General features: G+C 41.8%; 2 protein-coding genes across 2 annotated transcripts in view; both read left to right on the forward strand.

The window, feature by feature from the left end:
* The window catches only part of btbd11b (BTB (POZ) domain containing 11b), a 64,061-nt gene extending 51,468 nt beyond the window's left edge, over positions 1-12,593 (forward strand). The window contains exons 4-17 of the mRNA XM_034534971.1: positions 1,195-1,347; positions 1,488-1,653; positions 2,588-2,677; positions 4,552-4,653; positions 6,056-6,149; positions 6,431-6,566; positions 7,701-7,921; positions 8,068-8,246; positions 9,563-9,668; positions 9,926-10,028; positions 10,473-10,554; positions 10,684-10,752; positions 10,934-11,047; positions 11,239-12,593. Coding sequence (XP_034390862.1) covers positions 1,195-1,347; positions 1,488-1,653; positions 2,588-2,677; positions 4,552-4,653; positions 6,056-6,149; positions 6,431-6,566; positions 7,701-7,921; positions 8,068-8,246; positions 9,563-9,668; positions 9,926-10,028; positions 10,473-10,554; positions 10,684-10,752; positions 10,934-11,047; positions 11,239-11,448 — 1,825 coding nt within the window. The 3' untranslated portion in view covers positions 11,449-12,593. The remainder of the gene's footprint in view (positions 1-1,194; positions 1,348-1,487; positions 1,654-2,587; positions 2,678-4,551; positions 4,654-6,055; positions 6,150-6,430; positions 6,567-7,700; positions 7,922-8,067; positions 8,247-9,562; positions 9,669-9,925; positions 10,029-10,472; positions 10,555-10,683; positions 10,753-10,933; positions 11,048-11,238) is intronic.
* A 2,558-nt stretch (positions 12,594-15,151) lies between these two features.
* On the forward strand, positions 15,152-21,238 carry mlc1 (modulator of VRAC current 1). The gene is made up of 12 exons (XM_034535337.1): positions 15,152-15,275; positions 15,602-15,924; positions 16,411-16,500; positions 16,644-16,697; positions 16,833-16,934; positions 17,053-17,154; positions 17,279-17,350; positions 17,425-17,541; positions 17,652-17,708; positions 20,271-20,393; positions 20,560-20,721; positions 21,001-21,238. The coding sequence occupies exons 2-12, from the start codon at positions 15,664-15,666 to the stop codon at positions 21,079-21,081; spliced, it is 1,221 nt and encodes a 406-aa protein (XP_034391228.1). The 5' UTR covers positions 15,152-15,275; positions 15,602-15,663; the 3' UTR covers positions 21,082-21,238.
* Positions 21,239-22,978: the final 1,740 nt, after the last annotated feature.

Raw genomic sequence — 22,978 nt, forward strand, 5'->3', positions numbered from 1 at the left:
ACCATGACATAATATGAAATTGTTGGATTTGACACAATGCTGTGTAAATCGATTTGTAAAAACACAGATAACTAAGCGGTAAAACTTTTTCTTCAGTTACAGTCGAAGATATTATTCTTCATAATGTGTTATACCAGCGGTCACATGGTTGTCTCATCATAATACTTAACATCATCATAATTAGGTGGTGCTCTCTGAAGTCATTGGGTGTAAAGGTGTTGTTTTGCACAATGTAATTATAACAGCTCGTTGTTTTGCATAAGTGAAGAAAGTGTGTATTTATATCCATGCTGTCAGTACAGTAACAAAGGTCAGCATGTAACTTCATGCAAATGTATCCTCATGCATGCATGGATGAGTGGAGGAGACATGTAAGAGTGGTTATTCCATTAATGTGGGCTCGGTGGAGCTGGCTGAGTTCTTAATATATGTCACTGTTAGCTCTGGTGTCAGGGTCCACCATGTGATGGTCATTTCTGTCTGAGCACTATAGTGCAGAAGGATTGCAAAATACCAAGAAACCGTAGTTTATTTTAAGCAATTAGAGAGCTAGCTGTCATAAATACTGTATGTCGGCATGCGCTAAACACACTCAGCGCCCATTGTGTTTACAGAGAACACTATGATGTTCATCATTATAATGTCATGCCAAGCAGATTAAAAGCAGAGCAATTACTTTCCCTGCAAAGTGTTTTGATAATACACGTAATGCCTTATGATTGCTCTAATGATTATGCATCACACATATGTTGCAATGCAATATGTGGGTTCGTATAGCTCATTATATATATGGGCTTCTTCCGAGCTTTAACATCATCAGCATTCTATTAGGTCTCTAGAATAGACGAGATTTAAGAGTGCAGTCATAGACCCGGACTGCATGAATCAGAATAAGCAGTTTTGATCGATGGCCTATAATATGTGATGATCTTAGTTCCGTTTAGACTTCCTCACATCAGAGTGTCTCTCTGTGACAGACTAGTTCTGGGTCTTTGATTTCATCTGCTAGACGGAGTTCATCCTGTTCTCAAACATGCTCTGTGGCTGGCAAGAGCTCTGAAATAACATGCAAATTCGGTCTTAGATGGATTTTCCTTGCAAGTGCCTGTGCATCGCTCAAGCGCTGCGTGATAAGATTGAAGTTCAGCGTGAGTCTCCGGTGGCCAGAACATGTGCCTCTCTCTCCCCCTACAGGCCGTTCATGGCGCTGCCGCCTCTGATGGAGTGGGTGCGCGTGGCTGCCGTCCACACCGAACACAGACGCAGCTTCTCTGTGGACAGCGACGATGTTCGGCAGGCTGCCCGACTGCTGCTTCCCGGAGTGGACTGCGAGCCCCGTCAGCTCCGGTACGGCTGTGCACACACACACACACACACACAAACACAAACGTTAACAAAAATACACAGGAATTTTCAGGGAAAAGATGGTGCATTGCAAACAGTAAGCTTGCATGTGTGACCCACTTTGTGTGCTTTGCCCCATCCAGGACGGACGACTGCTTCTGTGCCTCGAGGAAACTGGACGCTGCCTCCACAGAAGTGAAGTTCCTGCAGGACCTGGGCTTCCGAATGCTCAGCTGTGGTCGCACAGACCTGGTGAAGCAGGCGGTCAACCTGCTGGGGCCTGATGGTATCAACAGCATGAGTGAGCAGGTTAGAGAAGCAGTCAACATCTTCAATAATGCATGTGATTCACACACACACACACACACACACACACACACACACACACACACACACACACACACACACACACACATCCCGTGTGTGCATGGCTCCTTCGCCTTCAAGCGCCGTGCAGCTATAAATATTCAACTTTATTCTGACAGCCTTCCTGACGAGGTGCTCTGCATTATATCACAACCACCTCCTGCAGGGCAAGTAAATAATCAGGGAAGTATTGCAAGGGTCACTCAATCAACATTGAGTTTGGGACTGATCAAATACAGAGTTTGGTACTGTACTTTTCTGTCAGACAAGCTCTTCTGGCGTCCCTGGTGGCCCAGAGGAGATATTGATTTATCTGGTATCCTTCAAAAAGATAAATAGCAGAAAATTACTCTCAACAGACTCAAGGTGCCAGAGATATAGAAGTCTGGCTTTGCTTTCGTGCTACTTTTGTGAAGAAAAAACACACAAATTAAACTCATGTTGAAACTAGAAAGTTCAGATCTCCACCACGTGCGTCTGCAACGACCACTGTTGTATTGTGTGATTGAATAAATACAACTCACATTTAGCTAACCCCCAATGGGCTGTAAGGCAGAGTGAGTCACCGCAACCACGAAAGGTCCCTGAGCATGGAGCATTAACTGGGCACCCAAAAAGTTTGCTGCAGACAGACACAGAGGTGCAAGATTTGCTGTGGACAGACACAGAGGTGCACACTCACTCACGGACGGCGGCACACATGCACAGATGTGAGCAATCCCAGGGGGATTCTCCCAGGGCAGAGCCATAGCTAAGTGGCACAATGTCAAATTGGGGAGATGCCACCATGTTGTTTTTTGCTAAAAGGCAGGAGAGCATATATCTGTAAGTTGTGAATCACTGAGTGCTCTTGTTGTCTGTCCCTGTGCTTGTGTAGGGGATGACCCCGCTGATGCACGCTTGTGTCCGTGGAGACGAGGCCATGGTGCAGATGCTGCTGGATGCAGGCGCCGATATTAACAGCGAGGTCAGTGCTGATGTGTTAGTGTTTCCTGCTATTCTGATTTCGACATTGGGTAAAAAGCACAGAGTGCAGAATAGAGTACACAATGCCTTTATCAGATAAATATGAACGTTTACATTTTTAAATATGATCACCCAGTGTTTTTTTTTTTTGTTCTTCCGGATTGTTTCCATCGAGGAGGGGTGGTGGGGAAAATGTGTGTTCTTCAACATGTGCTGTGTTGTATGTTAGTCATAAAGTGAACGTGTGTTAGCATTGTAAACTAAGTGGTTGGTATTTAATTGGAGAAATCCAATCATGTTGTCCCTCATGTTGTCCCGTGTCCTGCTGCTATAGTGTATAGTGATCATGAGGCCCTGACTGCTCGGCCTCCCATTGGAGGATAAGCAGCGTACAACAGTATACACTGTACAGCAGATTGAAAATCATATGCGCAATAAAACTCACTTGCGTTGGAGTGTTTAGAGCATCAGCCATGACTCATAGGTTTGTTGCTGAGTCATATTTTCTTCGTCAGGGAAAAAAAGTGATAAAGATCGCCTGATTTAACACAAACTGAATTCCTCACACGGTCTGCAGAAAATCGAGATGGCATCTATTGACTTCAGAGAGGTGGTTCAGTTGAGGCCTCATGATCCCGGTCTTCGTTAGTCACCTCAGCAACATGTCCCATCAGCCACTGTGCCAGTCAGTTGATTTGCAGTCCACTACCTTGATGACCCCTGGCCAAAGCACAAAGCACACTATCGACTTGAATACAAACAGACCCACGATCAGTTCATTTTTATGCATGCTGTTTTGAACCTGGTTAGAATTTGAACAGTTAAAGACAAATGTGGTTTGGCTCTGATGTTTCTTTTACCATCCGGACAGTAACACTTTAGAATACTGCTCGCCATTAACATTGCAATTCTGTTGGTTGAATCAGTTACCAATAAACTAATTACTGGTTCCTACTGGTACTTAAATGTGGGAGAAAACCAGCCTATGTAACTAGTAAACTGGGCATTTTAAAAGAAAGAGAAATAATTCTGACATTTGTTCAAGTTGGGGTTACATGTTGTTAACAACACTGACATTCTGCAGAAAGTAATTAGGAAAATTGGATTTTACAATCAGGAAATAATACCAAAACGGTAGCAGGACCATAAAGTAACTAAATGGGATTTTGTAATAGCTCTCAAAACTCAGATGGAGGGGTTATTGAAGAACATATGAGATCTATGGGTTATGGTCCCAGAATGCAGATGGGCGAACTCACCAAAACTACAGCAATGTAGTTTTAGTGTATAGGCCTTGAAGTAAAGGGTAACATATACTGTAATAAGGAACTTAAGCAACTTATAGATAGGGGACTCAACAGGACCTTCTGCCAATTATCAGCGTTGTTTTCCAAACTTCAGTTTTGTTTCCCAGTTCTGTATTATTTCATCTGCATGTCTCTCTCCTAAATAGGTGCATTTGTGCTTTGTTCATGTGTCTCATGTATGTTTCGCCTACATTTGGCCCACAGTTATTTATTGCAGCCTGACCGAGAGAGAGGTCGGGTCAGATCCCTGTCAGAGAGACCCACTGGAAAGATCAGAGTGGTTGAGACGGGTCCTAACTTGATGGATTAATCCATCATGTTCATTAGAAGGCGAACACAGTGACAGGGTGTCCTCTGCAGCCCCAGGGTCCCTTGTTAATTACTCTAGGTTCTCATGTAGAGCTTCCTCCACCTCCTCTCCCCCTCCCCTCCCCCTCTCCCCTTCCTCCATGCAACTGCTTGTTTTGTGCTCCGTAGGCCGTGTCGTAGTTTTAATGGCTTCATATCTCTCTCCCTCATCTTTCTCACTCCAACCTACCCAACCCACCTACCTGTGTCCCTTCCCCAGGTGCCAAACTCAGTGCACAAGCACCCCTCAGTCTTTCCCGAAACGCGGCAGGCGACGCCCCTCACTTTTGCTGTGTTACACGGACATGTGCCTGTGGTGCAGGTAGTGACGTCCTTTCTCACCTGTGATTCTCTCATTGTGACTTCTCGTTGTGCTTCTTCAGCTCATGGTTGGTCATCGATGTCATGTTTGTCATCAAAGCTTCTTTGGTGGTGATGATGTTGATGGTTCTCCACTACGAGGTTCCTCCTGTCTTTGTGTGTGTGTGTGTGGGGGGGGGGGGGGGGGGGGGGGGGGGGGCTTCATTTTATGCTGTTTGTGGGATGAACAAATTGATCTTTTTTTTATCTCGAAAGAGGGCATTTATCCAGTCAACCTTTAGGTCTGAACAATTGTGTTGAGCATAGCCTCGTGCCAATTTCCATTTTTGAGCAAATGGATCAGACTGGATTTAGCCAGTGGAAACACAGCAGTCTAATTGTTATCGAACTCATTTAACTAATTCAGTTTTTCCTCTAAATGATCCGTCCATTGGATTTTTAATCATTCAGTTCTAAAGGAAAATGTTTAAGCCACCTAATACCGCAATTTCTTCTCCGAGGACAACAGCACATGAAAAATACTCTTGCGCATTTACAGAAATGAGTTCAAGTTAAAAAGATTACATTCTGAGTAAAACCATATAGTAAATTGTTAAATATGTAACAATTTTACACGCAATTTACTCAATTCACTCATGCTGTTTATAAATAACGACTTGCATATAAATATTAATGAATATGCAAGTCGTTATTTATTGTATTAGACGGCATACATTTATAAGATTAAGGAACTATTTGCTTATGCTCTCAGTTATACAAAATGCTATCTCTCCAGATACATGTCTTTCAGATGGTGTATGAGCAGGGTTATGTTATTTAAAGAACTAATTACATTTAAAATATAATAACATAACAACATAACAGTAAAACTTGATTCATCAGACTATTTAGCCACCTATCAAATATCAAATCATAGTTATGCATAGACATTTTGTGAAAAAGGCTTGTTCATTTACGGTACTTATCAAAAGTCGGATGAAAAGAGTTGCACCACTTTCATGTCTGTACAGTAAATATGAAGCAGAAGATGGTTAGCTTAGCATAAAGAGTGAGAGAAACAGCTAGCCCGAAGGAAGCCAAGAAAGCAAATACTTTTTTTCTCTGGAAATGTTCAACTTTTAATTTAAAAAGAGGAAACATGAACATTTAATTAGATTTGGAAGAGCAACAGATTTGTCAAAGTAAAAGTTGGCTGCACAGTACAGACGGTATAAAAGTAAAATATTCAATATTCCCTATACAGATTTGTTTTGCATGAGACAGTCACCAGATGAGAGAAGCTGACTTCAGATCATTCTCAGTAGCTCTTCTCCTCACCATTCTCTCTCTCTCTCTCTCTCTCTCTCTCTCTGTCTATCTCTCGACCTCCCATCTGCCCCTCTGTGTGTCCCCCCCCCCCCCAGCTGCTGCTGGATGCCAAAGCCAATGTGGAGGGGTCCCTGCAGGACGGGATGGAGAACTACACGGAGACACCGCTGCAGCTGGCTGCTGCTGCAGGTACAGAGACACAGCATGACTCCCATCCTCCTCTGCCTGCTGTCCAACTGTATTGTAGCGAGCTGACAACACCAGCTGGCCGTCTACAACGACACCTGACTGTCAGCGTGAGCCGAGGCTGACTTGTGACTTCAGAGGCATATTCATCCTGGGGCCTGGAAAAATAAAGACAAACAGCGGCGTGCATGCAGAATGACGATGAAATGTTTGTTTTCTGGTGTAATCTCGTATTTTGTGTCTGTGTGTAAAAGCTGTGCCGATGTTGTTTTCTTCATGCACAGGTAACTTTGAGCTTGTGAGTTTGCTACTGGAGCGGGGGGCGGACCCCATGGTGGGAACCATGTTCCGCAATGGCATCTCCACGGCACCACAGGGAGACATGAACTCCTACAGTCTGGCAGCAGCTCATGGACACAGGTGCGTAACACATATCCATGTAACACATATCCATGTTCAATCATGAGTACACACTCATCAACAGAGGATGCACAAGGACACCTCCTCTGTTGAATTGGTTTGTTTAAAAACTGTATGACTAAACTCATTGTGTGTTTTCTCATGTCTTATCTGTTGTTCCTCTTCACATTTTCAATGTCTGAAAATAAAGACTTACAGTATAATTTCAATGTCACAGATGACATCGCTACAACTACATTTCAACATTTACTTTCTCAATTTATTTATATTCAAGTTGTTTTGTGGAATCTTTGTCCATGTGCCAAGACCATAAAATCCACCATATTAGTTTATGTTAATATTTGATGAAGTATGTCTGCAGAATAGTTTTGGTTCTGCTTTATTTGACAGTGGTTTCCTTTATACAGCCGACCTGCTTTGCACTTACCAAATTACTCTCTCAGTTATGCTTAAATTAATTGTAATTAATGGAGTGGGCCTTTGATCAGTTTTTCCGTATAATAAGTCAACCATTGTTTTTTTCATGAAAACTTTTTATTTAATTACATTTTTATTTATGAGGAATTCTCTTGTCACTTAAACGTATTTAACACCAATTATTGTATTTTATTTATTCTATTTTTGATGAGGGGGTCCTGGTCAAGATGGAAGAATAAAGGTTTCCCCACATAAAATCACAGATAACATACTTAAAAAACAAAACTGCAAAAGGTGACACCGAGCTGAGGCGTCAGTAGAGAACATAGTAGATTGTCCGCTCTACAAACTTGCGATTAGTTCTATATAAGCCTTTCAAGATAGATATGTGTCTATTTGCTTAAAATTAGAAGCTTTTGCATTTAAGGACTTTGTTTTGTCAGTTTAAATGCACTCCGTATTTGTTTATCTAACCGTTCTTGTTAATTAAGATGGAGCTACATGCAGCAATAACAATCAAAGCTGCAAGACAGTTCATTTCAGTAATGACTTCAGTGACAGGCATATCCTTTTTGTTGTAAATGTGTCAAATAATACACATGCACCTGTTTGCCATTTGTGGTGATACTGGCCCGGAGACTCCTGCTATGAAATGCAATTTAATAGAGACCAATCACTTTAAAATTCTCTTTTGCTTTTGTGCTATTGTTCTTCTAGAAATGTGTTTCGTAAGCTGCTGTCCCACACAGAGAAAGGGAAAGGGGACGTCGTATCCCTGGAAGAGATTCTGGCAGAGGGTTCGGAGCTGGAGGGGAGAAGTCCGTCTCAGATTGACCAGATCAGAACTGGGAAAGCCAAACTTAAAGCCCTGAAAGAAGCCATGTACCACAGTGCAGAACATGGGCACGTGGACATCACCATCGATATACGGAGCCTGGGTTAGTTACTGTTCACACTCTCTTGAACCTGTGCATGCATTTTCTGTCACATTCTGTTTGCGACATGTACAGCTTCTTTGTGCATGTTTGCATGCGTGTGTATTTGATATGCTTCATGTGTATTTAGCGCTGTAATTATTTCTCAGGGGTTCCGTGGACTTTGCACACTTGGATGGAGTCTCTGCGCACGTGTTTCCATCAGCACCGACGACCTTTGATCCAGGGTCTTCTCAAAGAGTTCAGCTGCATCGAGGAAGAGGAGTACACCGAGGAGATCATCACACACGGTCTGCCTCTCATGTTCCAGATCCTCAGAGCCAGCAAGGTACTGCACTGTTAGCATTTTCACTCTCCTATACTTTCAAATATATCTGCTTTGTTTACAGTCAGGTCATCAGCTTTACAGAGACTGACGGACCTCCCGAGGCCCTCTCAATATCAATAACCTAAGATGATAATGGTTTATGACATGCCTATGAATATGCCTCCTCGCTCCTCTCAGTTGCCGCTCATCAGATCAGGGCCCTGTCTCATTACTTGAGCTCATGAGCCTGTATTAGATTTAAAACAGCACATCATCCCGTCTGTCACCTCTGTTTGTTTTGTCTACTTTGCCTTGGCGTAGCACTGCCCTGCCGGCATGACGAGCTGTGCTGTCACTGCCAATATGAGAAGAAAACGCTGCAGTGTGTGCGCACACACACACACACAAACACTCGCACAAGCAGACCTGCAGAGACTGGCATGAGTGTGCCATCCCATACCGACAGTATCAGACGCACACACACTGATACACTCGGGCCACGCTAGCCTTTAGTGGATTGCTGCAGTGTCAGCCCTTGTCTCGGTCTCGGATGATGGATGGTGGGGCTGGGATCCTCATCTCTATGAGGGCCTCAGGGACCCTGGCAAGAGCCGCTCCACCATGAGGTGCCCTAGACATCACGGTATGAGCCGATTACCCTTCATGGTCTGCTGCCTCAGCCCACTGAACTCTCCATTCAACAGTTAAACACAGTTCACCTCACTCCAGTTCAGTTTCATTACCTACCATACATATTTACTCATATTGTCACCGGTGAGTAAATGTAGGGACAAGCTGCAGACATGCATATTTGTCCCGGGTGGAAGAGGCAGCTGTTTGTTGGCGTCGTGCTTCAGTAAGATCAACCAGACCGTAGTGTTGTGCACCACTGCTGCAGCTGAATGGCACTGCCCCTCCTTCTCCCTCAGTTTTAGCACTGCACACTCACAAGGGGAAAGGTAGGTGTTAAGGGAGCAAGATCTGACTCTCTTATCTTTCTCTTTCACACGGTACACTCCTACAGGAGCTTGGGCTGTCATGGTGTTCCCCATCACAGGTCCCCTCTGAGGGATTATGGGTGTAAGGCATCAACCTGATGTTCATCCGATCCCCTGTCAAAGGTGTGAGATAGCCACGAATATCTGGCTTATTGGAGCCATTGATTGAATAAAGTGAAAGCAGAGTGTGATACAAGGCTGCAGGAGTTAGACCACTGTGCTCGTAATTGTGTCGGGATGTTTGTGTAGGAGAGGAGCACTAAAGTAAGTACTTTAGTGCCCGCCCAAGCAGCTCTCCTCACTCTCTGATGTTTTGTTTCTCTGTCTGTGTTTTGTCAGAATGAGGTAATCAGCCAGCAGCTGTCTGCAATCTTCACCCAGTGTTATGGCCCTTACCCAATCCCCAAACTGGCAGAGATCAAGAGGAAGCAGTCATCACGCCTGGGTGAGATTGTGAATTGTGTAAATGTTCAGCATTAAGGCTGCACAAGAGCACTATATTGACGGATTTTATTTTGAGTTGGCTGTTATGAGTAAATGCATAATGCAGGAAAATGGGAAGTGCACAAGACACCATCTAGTGTTCAGAGACGAGAATAGAAATTATAACAAAGCTGAAATGTGTCTAGAATGGCGAGTTAGGCTAAGTTGCACACCCTATGTGTCTTTTTGATGATAACCTTATGGCCACATGTTTTTCAGATCCTCACTTCATGAACAATAAAGACATGTCAGACGTGACCTTTTTGGTGGAAGGGAAGCCTTATTATGCCCACAAAGTCCTGCTCTTCACAGCTTCCAGCAGGTACACTCACTTTAACATCGGCTTTCAACCCAAGTACAGGAAACATGTATGGATTCTGCTGTTCAATCGAGGGTGGCTCTATGAAGGCTCTGAATTTATGTCAAAAATGAATGAAGTCATACAGCATCGAAACACTTGACATGCTGTGTTGATACATTTGTTCTGCTGATTCAGAAAGTCATGTTTTCCTGCCATGACAGGACGTCCATTTCACTCTCATGTCGTGTTACACTGATGTAAACCAATCAGTCCTCACCAATCACTCAAGTGTCTTGTTGACAATATGTCTCCAGAGATGAACATAAAATAACAAATTAAGACAAACCCATTGCTGTACAGTAAAAGGTTATTTATGCCCTATTAAAAACATGAATAATAAAACATAGGCTGTGGTACACTAACACTTATACTTTAATTCCTCTCCTTCCCTTTTTCCCTCTCAAGGTTTAAATCTCTTCTAGCAAACAGACCTTGCGGTGAAAACACGTGCATTGAGATCAGCAACGTCAAATATCACATTTTTCAGGTAATGCAATTATTGCAAACAAGGGATACTTTTAAATCACACAGAAACAACACAGTGATACTCCTCCCTTCATACATTCATTCTGTATTCATCCTCGTATGGAAGCTGATATGTGTTTCTTCTTAATAGCTGGTGATGCAATATCTCTACTGTGGAGGGACAGAAGCTCTGCACATCAGGAACACCGATATTATGGAGGTTAGGTCCTTATCACAGTCTAACTGTATTTGAGTTTACACTGAAACGTTTACACTGTAAAACAATTTAGACTCTTAAGGTCACCTATTTGTGTGGCACTGTTCAAATTTGAAAGTAATGTTTATGATCAAATAACAAACTAGGTGCTAAACTTTGGGTTCATTGTTATTGTTTGTTGCAGCTTCTGTCTGCAGCCAAGTTCTTCCAGCTGGAGGCGCTGCAGAGGCACTGTGAGATTATCTGCACCAAGAACATTAACACTGAAACTTGTGTGGAGATCTACAATCACACTAAGGTGCAAAAAGAGAACAGACTGAATACACCCACACTAACACTACTACTGGACAAAGCAATTAAAGGTGTTTTGGATAGAACATGTCCACAAAATGGAACTACTGTTGCACATTAAGTGTAGGCTAGACATTTGATCTGGCTTTTTTGAAAATGTGTTGCAGTTTACAGTGATCAATACACATTTCTTTTCAGTTTCTTGGAGCTCCAGACTTGGCTTCCTATATTGAGGGCTACTTCCTGAAGAACATGTTAATCCTGATCGAGTTGGAGCCATTCAAACAGCTGCTGTATGACACGCCTCCAGACAGCCCTGGCTCTGACATCCTGCAGGACCTGGAGAAGACCTTGGCCATCCGCATCCAGTCCATCCACCTGTCCTCCTCCAAGGGATCCATCGTCTGATCTCCTGACCTTTCTGAACACAGGGACAGAGAATATTCACCGGAGAGTATCAGAGAATATGAAGCTGTATTGAGATGAACGGGAAAAATAAGACTAGTGGACTGTCCAGTTAGGATCTTTGCCTCTGTGAAGCTCATCAGTTGCTAATATGCTTCTTGTTATCTGTGCACAGATGGTCTTTCTGTCTATCTTGTTGATATCGGTCAACTATGAGTTACAGTAACATACAATGACTGTCATAAGATGGCTGTATTATGCCACAATTTGCCAATAACATCACATCACTGTAACAATGTCCCTCATTCTGCAAGACTTTTCTCAGCTAAATAGTACAGGCTACGTGTTACGTGTTGAACTGAATGGAATCGGGTTGGACTTCGGAAACTCAGAGGAAGAGTTGCAACTAACTGCAACAGTCAGAGCATCTGAATTCATGGTAGCAATGTGCTGAGATGAACAACCTCAGTGTAATGTGATAAGCCATCAGTGTATCCCCCCCCTGTAAGAAAGAACTGCTGCCCCATGCTGTGATTATTTGCTTGAACATGTGGACTTGTACAGAGTAATTCATTTGTATATGTGTCAGCATTATCTATGCGGATTACTCTTAAAAGCCAAACAAGACTACCTGTAATGTGACTGAAGGGGGACTTTCACCACGTGACTTTGGGCAACTGGGTGGGAAAGAGGACGTTTCCTCCCTCCACGATACTGTGTAAATATTGTTCATAAAAAACAGAGCTATTAATAATGTAAGTTAATGTATATATACACCCACCAGATGTGTTCTCATGTGTCTTACTGTTGGATATTGCTGTAAAAACAAGAAGCTCCTCTTTTAAAAATCGATGTTTAAATGTTGCATGTCAGAGGGATGACTGTGTGTTTTTTTTTTTTTTTTCTGTTTGAACTGTTGCAGGATTACGTTGAGGAGCTGCTTTCACACTTATATGACTGGAAGTTGAGTGAGGATATTTTTGTCATCGGCATGGGTCACTAAATTTCTAACGGTCAAATGGTTTGTCGTCATTTCCCATGTGGAAGACTTGAGGCCCGTTTAGTGTTGTACTGGGAACACTATGTTTTGAGCTGTGTCCTGGGGATCGTGAAACCACATGACTTCTGTGTGTGTGTGTCACTTGGTATATCTTTCCTCTATAAAGATTAATATAAAGAATTCTATGAATCCGCTCATAGATTCTCCCTGGCTCAAAAACACCCGCACGGGGACATCTATTATTCAGTTTGATGTCAAATTTAGGTTTCTCAACCTGAGGGCGGGATCTGGTTTAAATATAGCACCCAACTGCACACAAGCCCATGCAGTCTTAGATAAATAACCGGAAATAAACAACCGGAAAGAAAAGAACAGGAACTAACAAGTTCCTTATTCCCAGCACACACAATTACGTAATCAAAATACATCAGCCAGTGCTCGTAATGATAATATCTGCATATTGCTGTAAGATTTCTGTATTTACGCATTGTTTACTCATTCACTACTCCCTATATAATAGAAAGTACATGACATATTTGTTTGAGTTTTGGAGGTAAAATTAGCAGACAGTAAATCTTGTGCAGCTGTAAATAGGAAGTGATTTTGTTTATCAGTTTACTGACTGGTGTAGTTCTATGAAGACAGTAAGCTTCAGGTAGGTAGCTTAGCTGAAAAGGCTGCTGTGCAGAATACATGTTTACTGTACCAGTGTTTATTCGGAGGAAGCTAGCTAAAAATAAAGATATACAATTAAATAGGTGCTAAGAGTTTAAAAATAAAAAAGCTATATTAACTAAAGATATTTCATTATTTATATTTATTATTTATATATTCTATTTTCAAAGAAAATGTTGGCTTGTTTATACATTTGCCTCATACTCATATGATAAAGTGCCTGTTCTTTCAGTGTCTGGGAGAGGCAATATGCTGGAGAATATATTTCAGCAGATGTGTGCCGGAAAGTACAAAGAGTTAGAAGTTCAGAGGGGTTGTTACGGTCAGAGAGAGAGACAGACAGACAGACAGAGAGACAGAGAGGCAGGCAGACAGACAGACATATAGGCAGATAGACAGACAGACAGACAGACAGAGAGGCAGGCAGACAGACAGACATATAGGCAGATAGACAGGTGTAAAGCAAATCAGAGGGGGAAAGGAAACATGTAAAGAGAAGTAGGAAGAGAGAACCAGAGCTGTGCAGAGATAACAGACGCGGCATTGTTCTCCAACCTACTGGTTCTCTCTCTTGCAACAGAGGATACAAGCAAAGTGTCACTGTACTGCTGTTGTCAATGAGATGCTGCACTTCTCACTGTGTAAAGATTTAAAATAACAGATTCATGCTGCCGTTAGACCTAGATGATACTTATTTGACTTTTTGCCAGCCTGCTATAGTGAAACCCAAATGACAAACATGATACTGATATTCATTTGTCTTTATATGACTATGGTTCTGCAATTTCTTTGTTCTGATGTTTACAAAATGATAAACTCCCACAATCAAATTACTGTTTTTCTACATTCCCATATATTGAATTGTGTTTCATCTTGTTAGTGTTCCTCGGATCCCCTTTAATGTTGACAGAGAACTGTTGCACTATAGCTTTCTCTCTTTGAGTGTGTATGGTATTTGCTGTGTGTGTGTGTGTGTGTGTGTGTGTGTGTGTGTGTGTGTGTGTGTGTGTGTGTGTGTGTGTGTGTGTGTGTGTGTGTGTGTGCGCGCGCGTGCGTGCGTGCGTGCGTGCGTGTTAGGCAGAGACATTAGAATGGCGAGGGACGGGGGACAGCAGTTGTTAGGCAGTCGCCATGGTTACCACCGCCCAGAAACAATGTTGAGCTGAGAATGCTCCGCTGTGTTAAAGACTGAATGGATTCCTGAGGTGCACATACATGTACATGCATGTGTGTGCACTGGCACAATGAACACTCACACTCACACAATACTTCGTCGTCCAATAGGATTTACTCCTGAACTCCTGTTAGGAGATTCTTATTTAAAGCAGAAATGATCCATTATACAGGGGACCATGGGATTAAGCTGTGGAAATGTCTCTGTTGACTCTTTTCTTAAGCACTGCTGGGCATCTTAATTTACTGGACTGTGAACTGCAAGTGTAGAGCGCTGAGTAACAGCAAGGGAAGTTGTGAGGGGAACTTCACAGGGGCACACATTCAACTATAAGGCAAGAAAAACAACAGATTGACACTCTACACAACGATTTATGTGAATTTCCCTCTGAAGCTGCTTCAGTTGTCTTGCTTTGAACTGGAATTTGCAAACATGTGTCTTTGTGTGTTGCCACACACGCATTTCTTAGTGACTATTGTTCAGTTATGTGAGTGGGTTGATGTGTGTGTGTGTGTGTGTGTGTGTGTGTGTGTGTGTGTGTGTGTGTGTGTGTGTGTGTGTGTGTGTGCGTGTGCATGTGCAAATGGGAGCAGAAAAAGGGTGTTTGCCCTACTAAGTCTGCCCCCAGCGCGAGCCCCTTCTTCCTCCCCTTGTTGTCATGCACAGGCTCTCTCCCTTTGGCACAAAGTAGGCTGGCAGCACAAGAGCCATGTGATTTAGCTCCACGCTTTGAAGGGATCAAATAAAACTTTTCAAAACTGAGAAACGTCCTGTAAAGGGAGAGGGAGAGAGAGAGAGAGAGAGAGAGAGAGAGAGGAGGGGAGTGGGGGTGAAAGTGTAAGAGTGTAAGTGTGAGGGGGAGAGATGGGGAGCAGAAGGAGCTGCAGACAAAAACAAGCTGTCTTCCATGTGATGATCTAATCTCAGTTGTTGAAGGATACTTTATGCTGGACAATATTTCTGCAAGAGATTCAACAACAGGTGAGTATGGAGGGAGCAATGTGAAAGGGGATGGAAAAAATGGTGTCTATTTCGCTCAGGCAGACTAAAGGAGGTGGGGGGGGGGGTTGTTTTTTAGATACTGCGTGATTAATAGCCTAGTGGCTCATTTTCTTTTAGTTTAATGCACTTTTCATTGATTCTTTCCCCCTGATTTCCTATTTCGAAGTACTCTGCTTGTCATCTTCATTTTGAACGTGAACACATTGCCTCATGCTGATGAGAACAGCAGTGAAGAAGCATGTTGAAAGCAGATCAAAAGATGTAGGTCCTGAACTTGCTTTTACAATTCTTTCCCCCTTTCCCAGAGGCTGTAATCCTCACTCGGCGCTCCCCATCCCATCATTGAAGTTAGCCACCAGCTGTTTTAATGATGCAGTGCGACGAGCTCTCAGCCAGAGAGGAGTTCACCTACAGCCACATGCCCACTCTGGAGAGGGGCGGCGGGTCGCTGGGGAGACGGGGAGACAGAGGAGTGGAGAGAGGACCAGACAGGGGGGAGCGGTATAGGCCGGAGCGGGACAGCTTCACAGTGGACGTGAGGGCCAGTGACCTGCAGCTGGCCCAGCCGGAGCCTCTAAAGCACCCCTGCTTCAGCTACAGGGCCTGGCTCTACAGCGTCCTCATAGGGGTGAGAGGAGCAAAGGAGGCACATCACAAGGTCTATCTATTTAGTCCATAACACGCAAATTTTAAAGGTTGGGGTCATTTCTTTTTCTGACGACACAGCATCCCAATCTATAAATTTTGAGTGGCATGGCGACACAAAGTCTTGTTTTGTGCTTCCACATTTAGATGAGGAGAGGCAACAGTATGCCTCCAGAATTTGCAAACTCTAATTCCTAAACTCTACTCTGAGGAAACAAATAAATGAATTCCAAACGTGATTAGTGTATATGGATTGGTGTGATGGGTTTGCTCCCCGTCAGTATTTCAAATGTCAGCAGTTTGTTATGTGTATTGTGTTATAGCTGGTTAACTGGGCACCTCAGAGCTATGTATTGCTAAATATGTGTGTGAGAGAGAATATCAGTATTCTTGTGCAGTCTTCCCTGTTGAACACTTTGATGAGTTTCTGTATTTGTATATGCATGCATGCCTCTGTGTGTGTCCTCAGGGCAGTCTGCTCATCACATCTGGGTTCTCTCTGTACCTGGGAAATGTGTTTCCGGTTGCCATGGACTACCTACGCTGTGCTGCAGGCTCTGTAAGTGACCGTCGTGCAAGTGCAATCACATAAATATATAGCTGTACCTTAATGAGTGTGTACATGTTGTTTAGATTAGACTGTCTTGTCAAAATGCCAATCGCATAACCTTTTCAGATGGCATCTGTTGCTGTTCTTCACAGGGCCTCCCTGCTGCGATCGTCAGTTTTGCCATCGCCAAGAACAGACATGTTGCAGTGAGTAAACAAGGAACGCACCAAAAAGGCCAAAAGATCATTATGTTTTAATGGATTTTTTATTTAATTTCCTCAAGGAAATTTAAGGCTTGATACTAATGAAGGTCATGTGTCTTCTTCTTTTTATTTTTCGAGGTATCAGATTTCCAGGTGGTCTATGTGTCAACATTTGCGGTGACGACCACATGCCTGGTTTGGTTTGGATGTAAACTGGTCTTGAACCCTTCTGCTGTCAATGTAAATCCATCATAGCAATAAAATGGAAACTATCAATCCTTCGGTTGCACAAAAGTCATTTTTAAATTATATTAAAGCCTTTGTTGTGTCTCTGCTCTGTGCTTCTGTCTGTTCTCAGATCAACTTTAACCTCATCCTGATGATTTTGCTGGAGGTGTTGATGGCCAGTACTGTCATCCTGTCAGCCCGGTCTGCAGAGGATTGCTGCTGCCACAGGAAGGTGTGTGTGTGTGTATGTGTGCGTGCGTGTGTGTGTGTGTGTGTGTGTGATTTTAAGCCACCATCAGACGTGTCTCCGTATAGCATTCACTCCTAACTCCTTTCAACCTTCATCCAACTTGTAGCCGGTGATGTATGACAGCTCTATGGTTCTAACGCCTGCAGTGTTCCCCACTCGACTCCTTAAAGCCTATTCTGTGAGTAGCATTTGTTTCAGAGGATAATTATGTCTGGACAATGCTTATCAATCACTGAAGAATGTCTCTCATAGGTAATTGAAGTCATTGTTGGAATTTCTGCTGTATTCGGAGGAATTATTGCACTCAACATGGACGCTTTGCTCCCCGGCCCCTACTTGTCAGTCACATTTTTCTGGATCCTTGTTGCTGTGAGTTTTTCTTATTAAAAATATACTTTTTATTATGACAGAGAGTGCAGTTCAAGATGCCGAACTGGCTTTATCACATAACTTTGTATCTCTTTTTAAATCCTTTGCAGTGTTTTCCGAGTGCTATTGCGAGTCATGTTGTGTCAGAATACCCCAACAGATGTCTGGTGAGTACAAGACATTATGCTTAATTCTTTTGAAGGATGGATGTGATCAGTCCAAATAATCTATTTGGAGCTGTGAGTAACATTCTGCTCTTGAAAGGTGCAAAATAAGGAAAGTTACTGACCTACTGTATGTAATGGAAGTTAATTAACCTTTTAGCCCTTACACGTTTCTTCACAAAAATTGCAAAGATTTGCATACCAGTTCTAATACTAGTGTATCTCCTCAACCACAAGGGCTATTTGAATAATGTTGGTGTTATAATAAAGAAAGCACCTGTGAGAATAGTTAAGATGTATAAATATCAGTATATATGTTACTGGTTAAGTGTTATTGAAGATATAAATCCGAAAGAAATGAAAAGAATAGAAGAAAACACTTCCGGGATGATTATCTCTTTAGAGTGACGCAGCTTCATGCTGCTATTAGGCCTGGATGATATTGACTTTACAACCCTACCATATAATAACACAATATGTTACCAGTCTCTGCAAAGTTTGACTTTCATCGAGTAAAGCAGAACATTTTTAGAGAGGTTTTAGTACAGGCAGTTCAGGCGAATCTCCAAATCGTGCGTTTTGGATTTGTGTGTGCTATTGCAATTATCTGACATAACACGCTATTTATTTTACTTTTCTATCACTAATGGTATTCAATACATCCACATACAGCAGTAACATACACAAAATAAACCAAAATAATGCTCTGTGCCCTCAAATCACATATTTGTCTCATGTCTTTTCATAACTTGGTTATTATCTCTGCCTTACGCAGTCCGATTTGAGTCTAAGAACACTCCTTTTATTGAAAGCACTTTTAGCCACCAAAGAACATCAAGTCCCCACATTTTGGGATCTGATTTGCTGACACTCAAACCGACCCCACTTCCCTGACTCATTTTGAATGTGTGGACCTTTCGAAGCACCAGATGTGTTATTGTCTGTACTTGTGTACTTGTGTTCTTGTGTTCTTGTGTTCTTGTGTTCTTGTGTTTTTGTGTTCTTGTGTTCTTGTGTTCTTGTATACTTGTGTTCCTGTGTTCTTGTGGACTTGTGAAACGTCATAAGTTGTAGCCCAAGTACTGTTTGAATTCAAAAGTCTGCATCTCGCCAAGCACGGTCCAAATGCCCAGATGTGACTTGAACCGCCGATTTTACCGGAGATGCATCGGAGGTGACTTGTGCGTACTTTGGACAGCTAATGTCCCAGAATGCATTTTGCACCAGCAACGGTGAAAAATGGCGGAGGAAAAAATGCACAACTAAAAGTTGACATTTTCTAAATACGACTGTTGTTGAGTCACGGAATGTAATTTTAGGATGTTTTCAGGCGAGAAGTTAGTTGTTTAAGCATCAAATGTTTGGTCGGTTTGTCAAGATTCAGCCCACTTACAAATATGCTAAGATGATTTCGAAGAATTCAGCGTTCATGGTGCCCGCCAAGAACAGCCTGATCTCGGCAGGACTATTTTAAATGATCCGCTGGCTCCGATGTCACCATAGCGGTTAAACATGAGATATCATTTGGTTTGGAGGATCCAACACGCAATCTTTGGTCTCAGAGTTTATTATTTGTTCACAGGTAATGTTAAATCAGTTTGACTGAGGATTAAGATAAATAACCTAATATTTAAATTTAACTTAATATAGCGTAACACAATATATATATATATATATATATATATATATATATATATATATATATATATATATACAATTATATGTATATTTATATACATATAATATATATATATATGATATTTATATTTATAAAAACAATATACAATTAAAATAATTAATTAATAATTAATTTTAAATGAAAACGAAAAAAGCAGGGTTGTCATATATAGTTTGACTGTGAAAATACTTTACAGTGAAGAATCAGAGTAAACTGAGGTGGTGACGTCATCAAGGCAGCTGCTGTTCCAACTGCAGAAAGACCGTCCTGCGTCCTCCTGTCCTTTGGAGTCTGGACTCCAAAGTCCAAACTCCAAAAGTACACAAGTATGTACTTAGCTTACTTGGTATTGAAAAACTGACAATATTTCTGTACAGTTGCTGGGAAAGATTTTTTGGCTGGATGATTTTTTGTTGATGCTTTGTCTGAGAATAGATTGAAAGATAGCATCTGAATCCGTAGGTTGGGGGTTTTACGCAGCCGTTCGCTGTTAGCGTGTAGCATATTGCTAGCGGGCCTGAGAGCTGCGAAAAGTATGTTCCATATTTTTGAGTAATTTACATCTTCATATTTGGTTATGTTTGGTTTTGGTTGTTGAGTTGTGTGCTTGGAGCATGCACAACTGGCTTAGTTATTCTTTGTAGCCCAGGCTCTGCTGTTTAATATAGTATACTGCATCGTTATATTTGTTATTGATTCTTAAAATGTACCTTAATAATGTACATGTACACATGTACCCATGAACAAAAGTTAGCCCCCTATTTGGGAGGCTATAATGATTAAAAGGGTAGATGGGTGTCTGCTACAAAAGTTCTAGACCATTTTCTTTTGTCTTCTGGGTGTACTAACGTCAACTAACATTGTTCTCTCTTCCTGGTGCCTCTCAGGTGGAGGTTTTGATTGCCATCAGCAGTGTGACGTCTCCCCTGCTCTTTTCAGCCTCCGGCTTCCTCTCTTGCAGTGTGATCAGCTTTATTGAAATTTTTCTGCATGATGTGCCTCCAGCCAAGGTGACTTTAATGAAGTAAAAGGGGCTTTAGGAGGCACTCGCTATCCAGCCTTGAGTTCCTTCTGTATTAGAAATACAGAAACAGATTTTAAAGAAATATCATTCAGAATTATTTTATTTAATTTGTGTGTGTGTGTGTGTGGGGGGGGTGTGTGTGTGTGTTCCAGCAATCCTACGACATCCTGCTGCTGATTCTGATGGTGCTGCTGCTGGTGCAGGCAATTCTAACTTCAGCCACCGTGGTGCACTGTGCCTCCTACAAGAGTCAGCTCCGCATGGGGGCTCCAGAATACGATGACCGAATGCAAACCCCGACCCATTACTCTGAGGTAAGGCCGGTCAACGCAAATATTTAAAAATCTGTCTGTTTCCCTCCCCTCTCTCTCCTCCTCACATTTGTGAATATGAAAAAAAACAATATATATTTGATTATTTTCCAGGCGTTCTCGCCAGCTATAGGACATTTAAATATGATGATATAAAAATATATGAGCTGGAACCATAGAAAGCACATTGTGTTGCTCATCCTTCACACACCATGTATCTCAATGTGTAGTCATCTTTCCCCTTCTACATGTCTTCTCTCTCTTCCTGTTCTGCTCCCTCAGCAGCAAGCAGCCAATGGAACGCTGCAGGATTTTGACAAAGACCGAGCCTGGAAGGCAGTCGTGGTCCAAATGGCCCAGTGAACAGTCCGACACACACAGAGACGTTTGAGATGTGGAAACTCTGTAGTCTCAGAGTACAATCCTGAGACTGAATACAATGGAAGAAAGAAAAAGCAATAATGCTCTGTTCAGAGACGGAGAGAGAAAGAGACATGGCAGAAAAGAGAGAAGGAAATAAGGAACTGAGGATTGAGAGAGAGAGAAAGAGGAGTTTGAAAGAATGTATTTGTTTGTGATTAAGAACATAATGCTTTGAGCATTTCTTTTAAATTTGAGATCTGTTTTCTGTTTGTTTGTTTTTTATACAATTGGTGGCTGCTTTCTGTAGTGAGCAGTATTTGACATGAGCATTAAAACATTCTCTGTAGTTTAATCTTTATGTTTTACATTGACACTTAATACATGTGATGTCTCAGAAATATGTGTACTTTATTCCATACAGCATTTATTCTGGATTCATGGATGATGATATTTTGTCAGCATTATTTTTGAGGTCGTAAGAAGTAAAGTATGGCATACAATACTTTGTGTTGCACATTTCCTTTCCAAGTAGTGAAGAATTACTTATCTTAGCACTCTCTTGACTGTAAGTTGTACTTTGTTAAGTAGTTGACCTCTTTGTGTCTTCTTGCTAGTGGTTGAAACAACTTATTACAAGATCAATTATCAACCTGGATGTTGCAGATTTACTGATGTAAAACATTTGAACTGAAAGTGTGTTTTATTAAAGAAAATAATGTTTGGCATCGCCTCTCAGCAAACATGTATGATGTTCTAAAGTTGTTCAATATTGCTTCATTGATCGATCTGCAGATCTGACTGGCAAGAAGCAAAAAATATATATATTGTTGAGTTATTATTCTATTTTTAGATGTCACGCAGGTGATTTGTATTCACTTGTGTTCACTGAAAAAACATTTCACACCCTTGCTTTGTTAAGTATTACTGTACTTTTGTTTGCTACTGCTTATTTACTTAATTTCCTTCCTTTGTTAATTTACTCCCATTCATCTCTGTGTTAGACACTCTGATATGTTCTCATTAAAAAATCTTAATTTCCCTCTAAATAAGATAATGCCTCAGAAGGCCACGGTGGCACATTGACGAAACACTGAAATATTATGCATATAGGTTTTTACTCACGTAGAAACACATTTATAGCCAGTTTTGGTTTGCCAACATGTCAAACATATAGTGCACTTTATTACATCTGTACAATCTAAATCAATCCAAAACAACTGTTCTGCTATAAAAACTACCGGAATGTCATTAAGTTATTAATTCGATTATATGTTTTAGCATGGAGGTCATGGCGTTTCTGATATTCTGCAAGAAAGTGTGTTTCTTTATTGTTGTCCTCCCTTTTCATACATCAAAAGGGAGGACAAAAATAAAGAAACGCACTTTCTAATATATTGTGGTCCAGTACAACACCATCTTATGACCTTAACATCATGAAATTGACACATTTCTGAACATCATAAACTTCGTAAAGATACAATTTATGGCAGGGCTGTACTGAATTGCAGTATAGATTACAGTTATATTTCTGATCATATGAGGCATAATGAAAGGACTGGATCTCAAGATCCCCGCAATGATACCGAGAGGGGGTGAGGGGAGAGAGAGAGAGAGACTATGAGAGACTATATTTGGAAGCAGACGTAGTGAGGTGCGGCTTCCACAACCGGCAGAAACCGGCTTGAAGAAAACTGACTTGTGGCTCCATCGGGCTGGCGCGTGCACTTCGCCTTGTTGCCACAAGCATCACAATGGAGAGCACGAGGCTGCTGGAGACTTCAAGCAAACTTACAGAGCTCTGCTGTACAACTGTCCCTGTTCAGCAGTGATGTAGTGCTGAAGTCATTCAGCAACAGTATTATTAATAAACGTAATATATTAAAAGGCATTATTTTAT

The sequence above is a fragment of the Cyclopterus lumpus genome, chromosome 6 (assembly GCF_009769545.1).
Source record: "Cyclopterus lumpus isolate fCycLum1 chromosome 6, fCycLum1.pri, whole genome shotgun sequence".
Classification (NCBI taxonomy): Eukaryota; Metazoa; Chordata; class Actinopteri; order Perciformes; family Cyclopteridae; genus Cyclopterus; species Cyclopterus lumpus.

Bases quoted from the DNA above. Each gene is read 5' to 3' on its own strand.
- mlc1 (XM_034535337.1), top strand. From the start codon at position 15,664: ATGATGCAGTGCGACGAGCTCTCAGCCAGAGAGGAGTTCACCTACAGC. The intron at 20,394-20,559 runs GTGACTTTAATG...TGTGTGTTCCAG, and splicing joins ATGATGTGCCTCCAGCCAAG to CAATCCTACGACATCCTGCT. The intron at 20,722-21,000 runs GTAAGGCCGGTC...CTGCTCCCTCAG, and splicing joins CCCCGACCCATTACTCTGAG to CAGCAAGCAGCCAATGGAAC.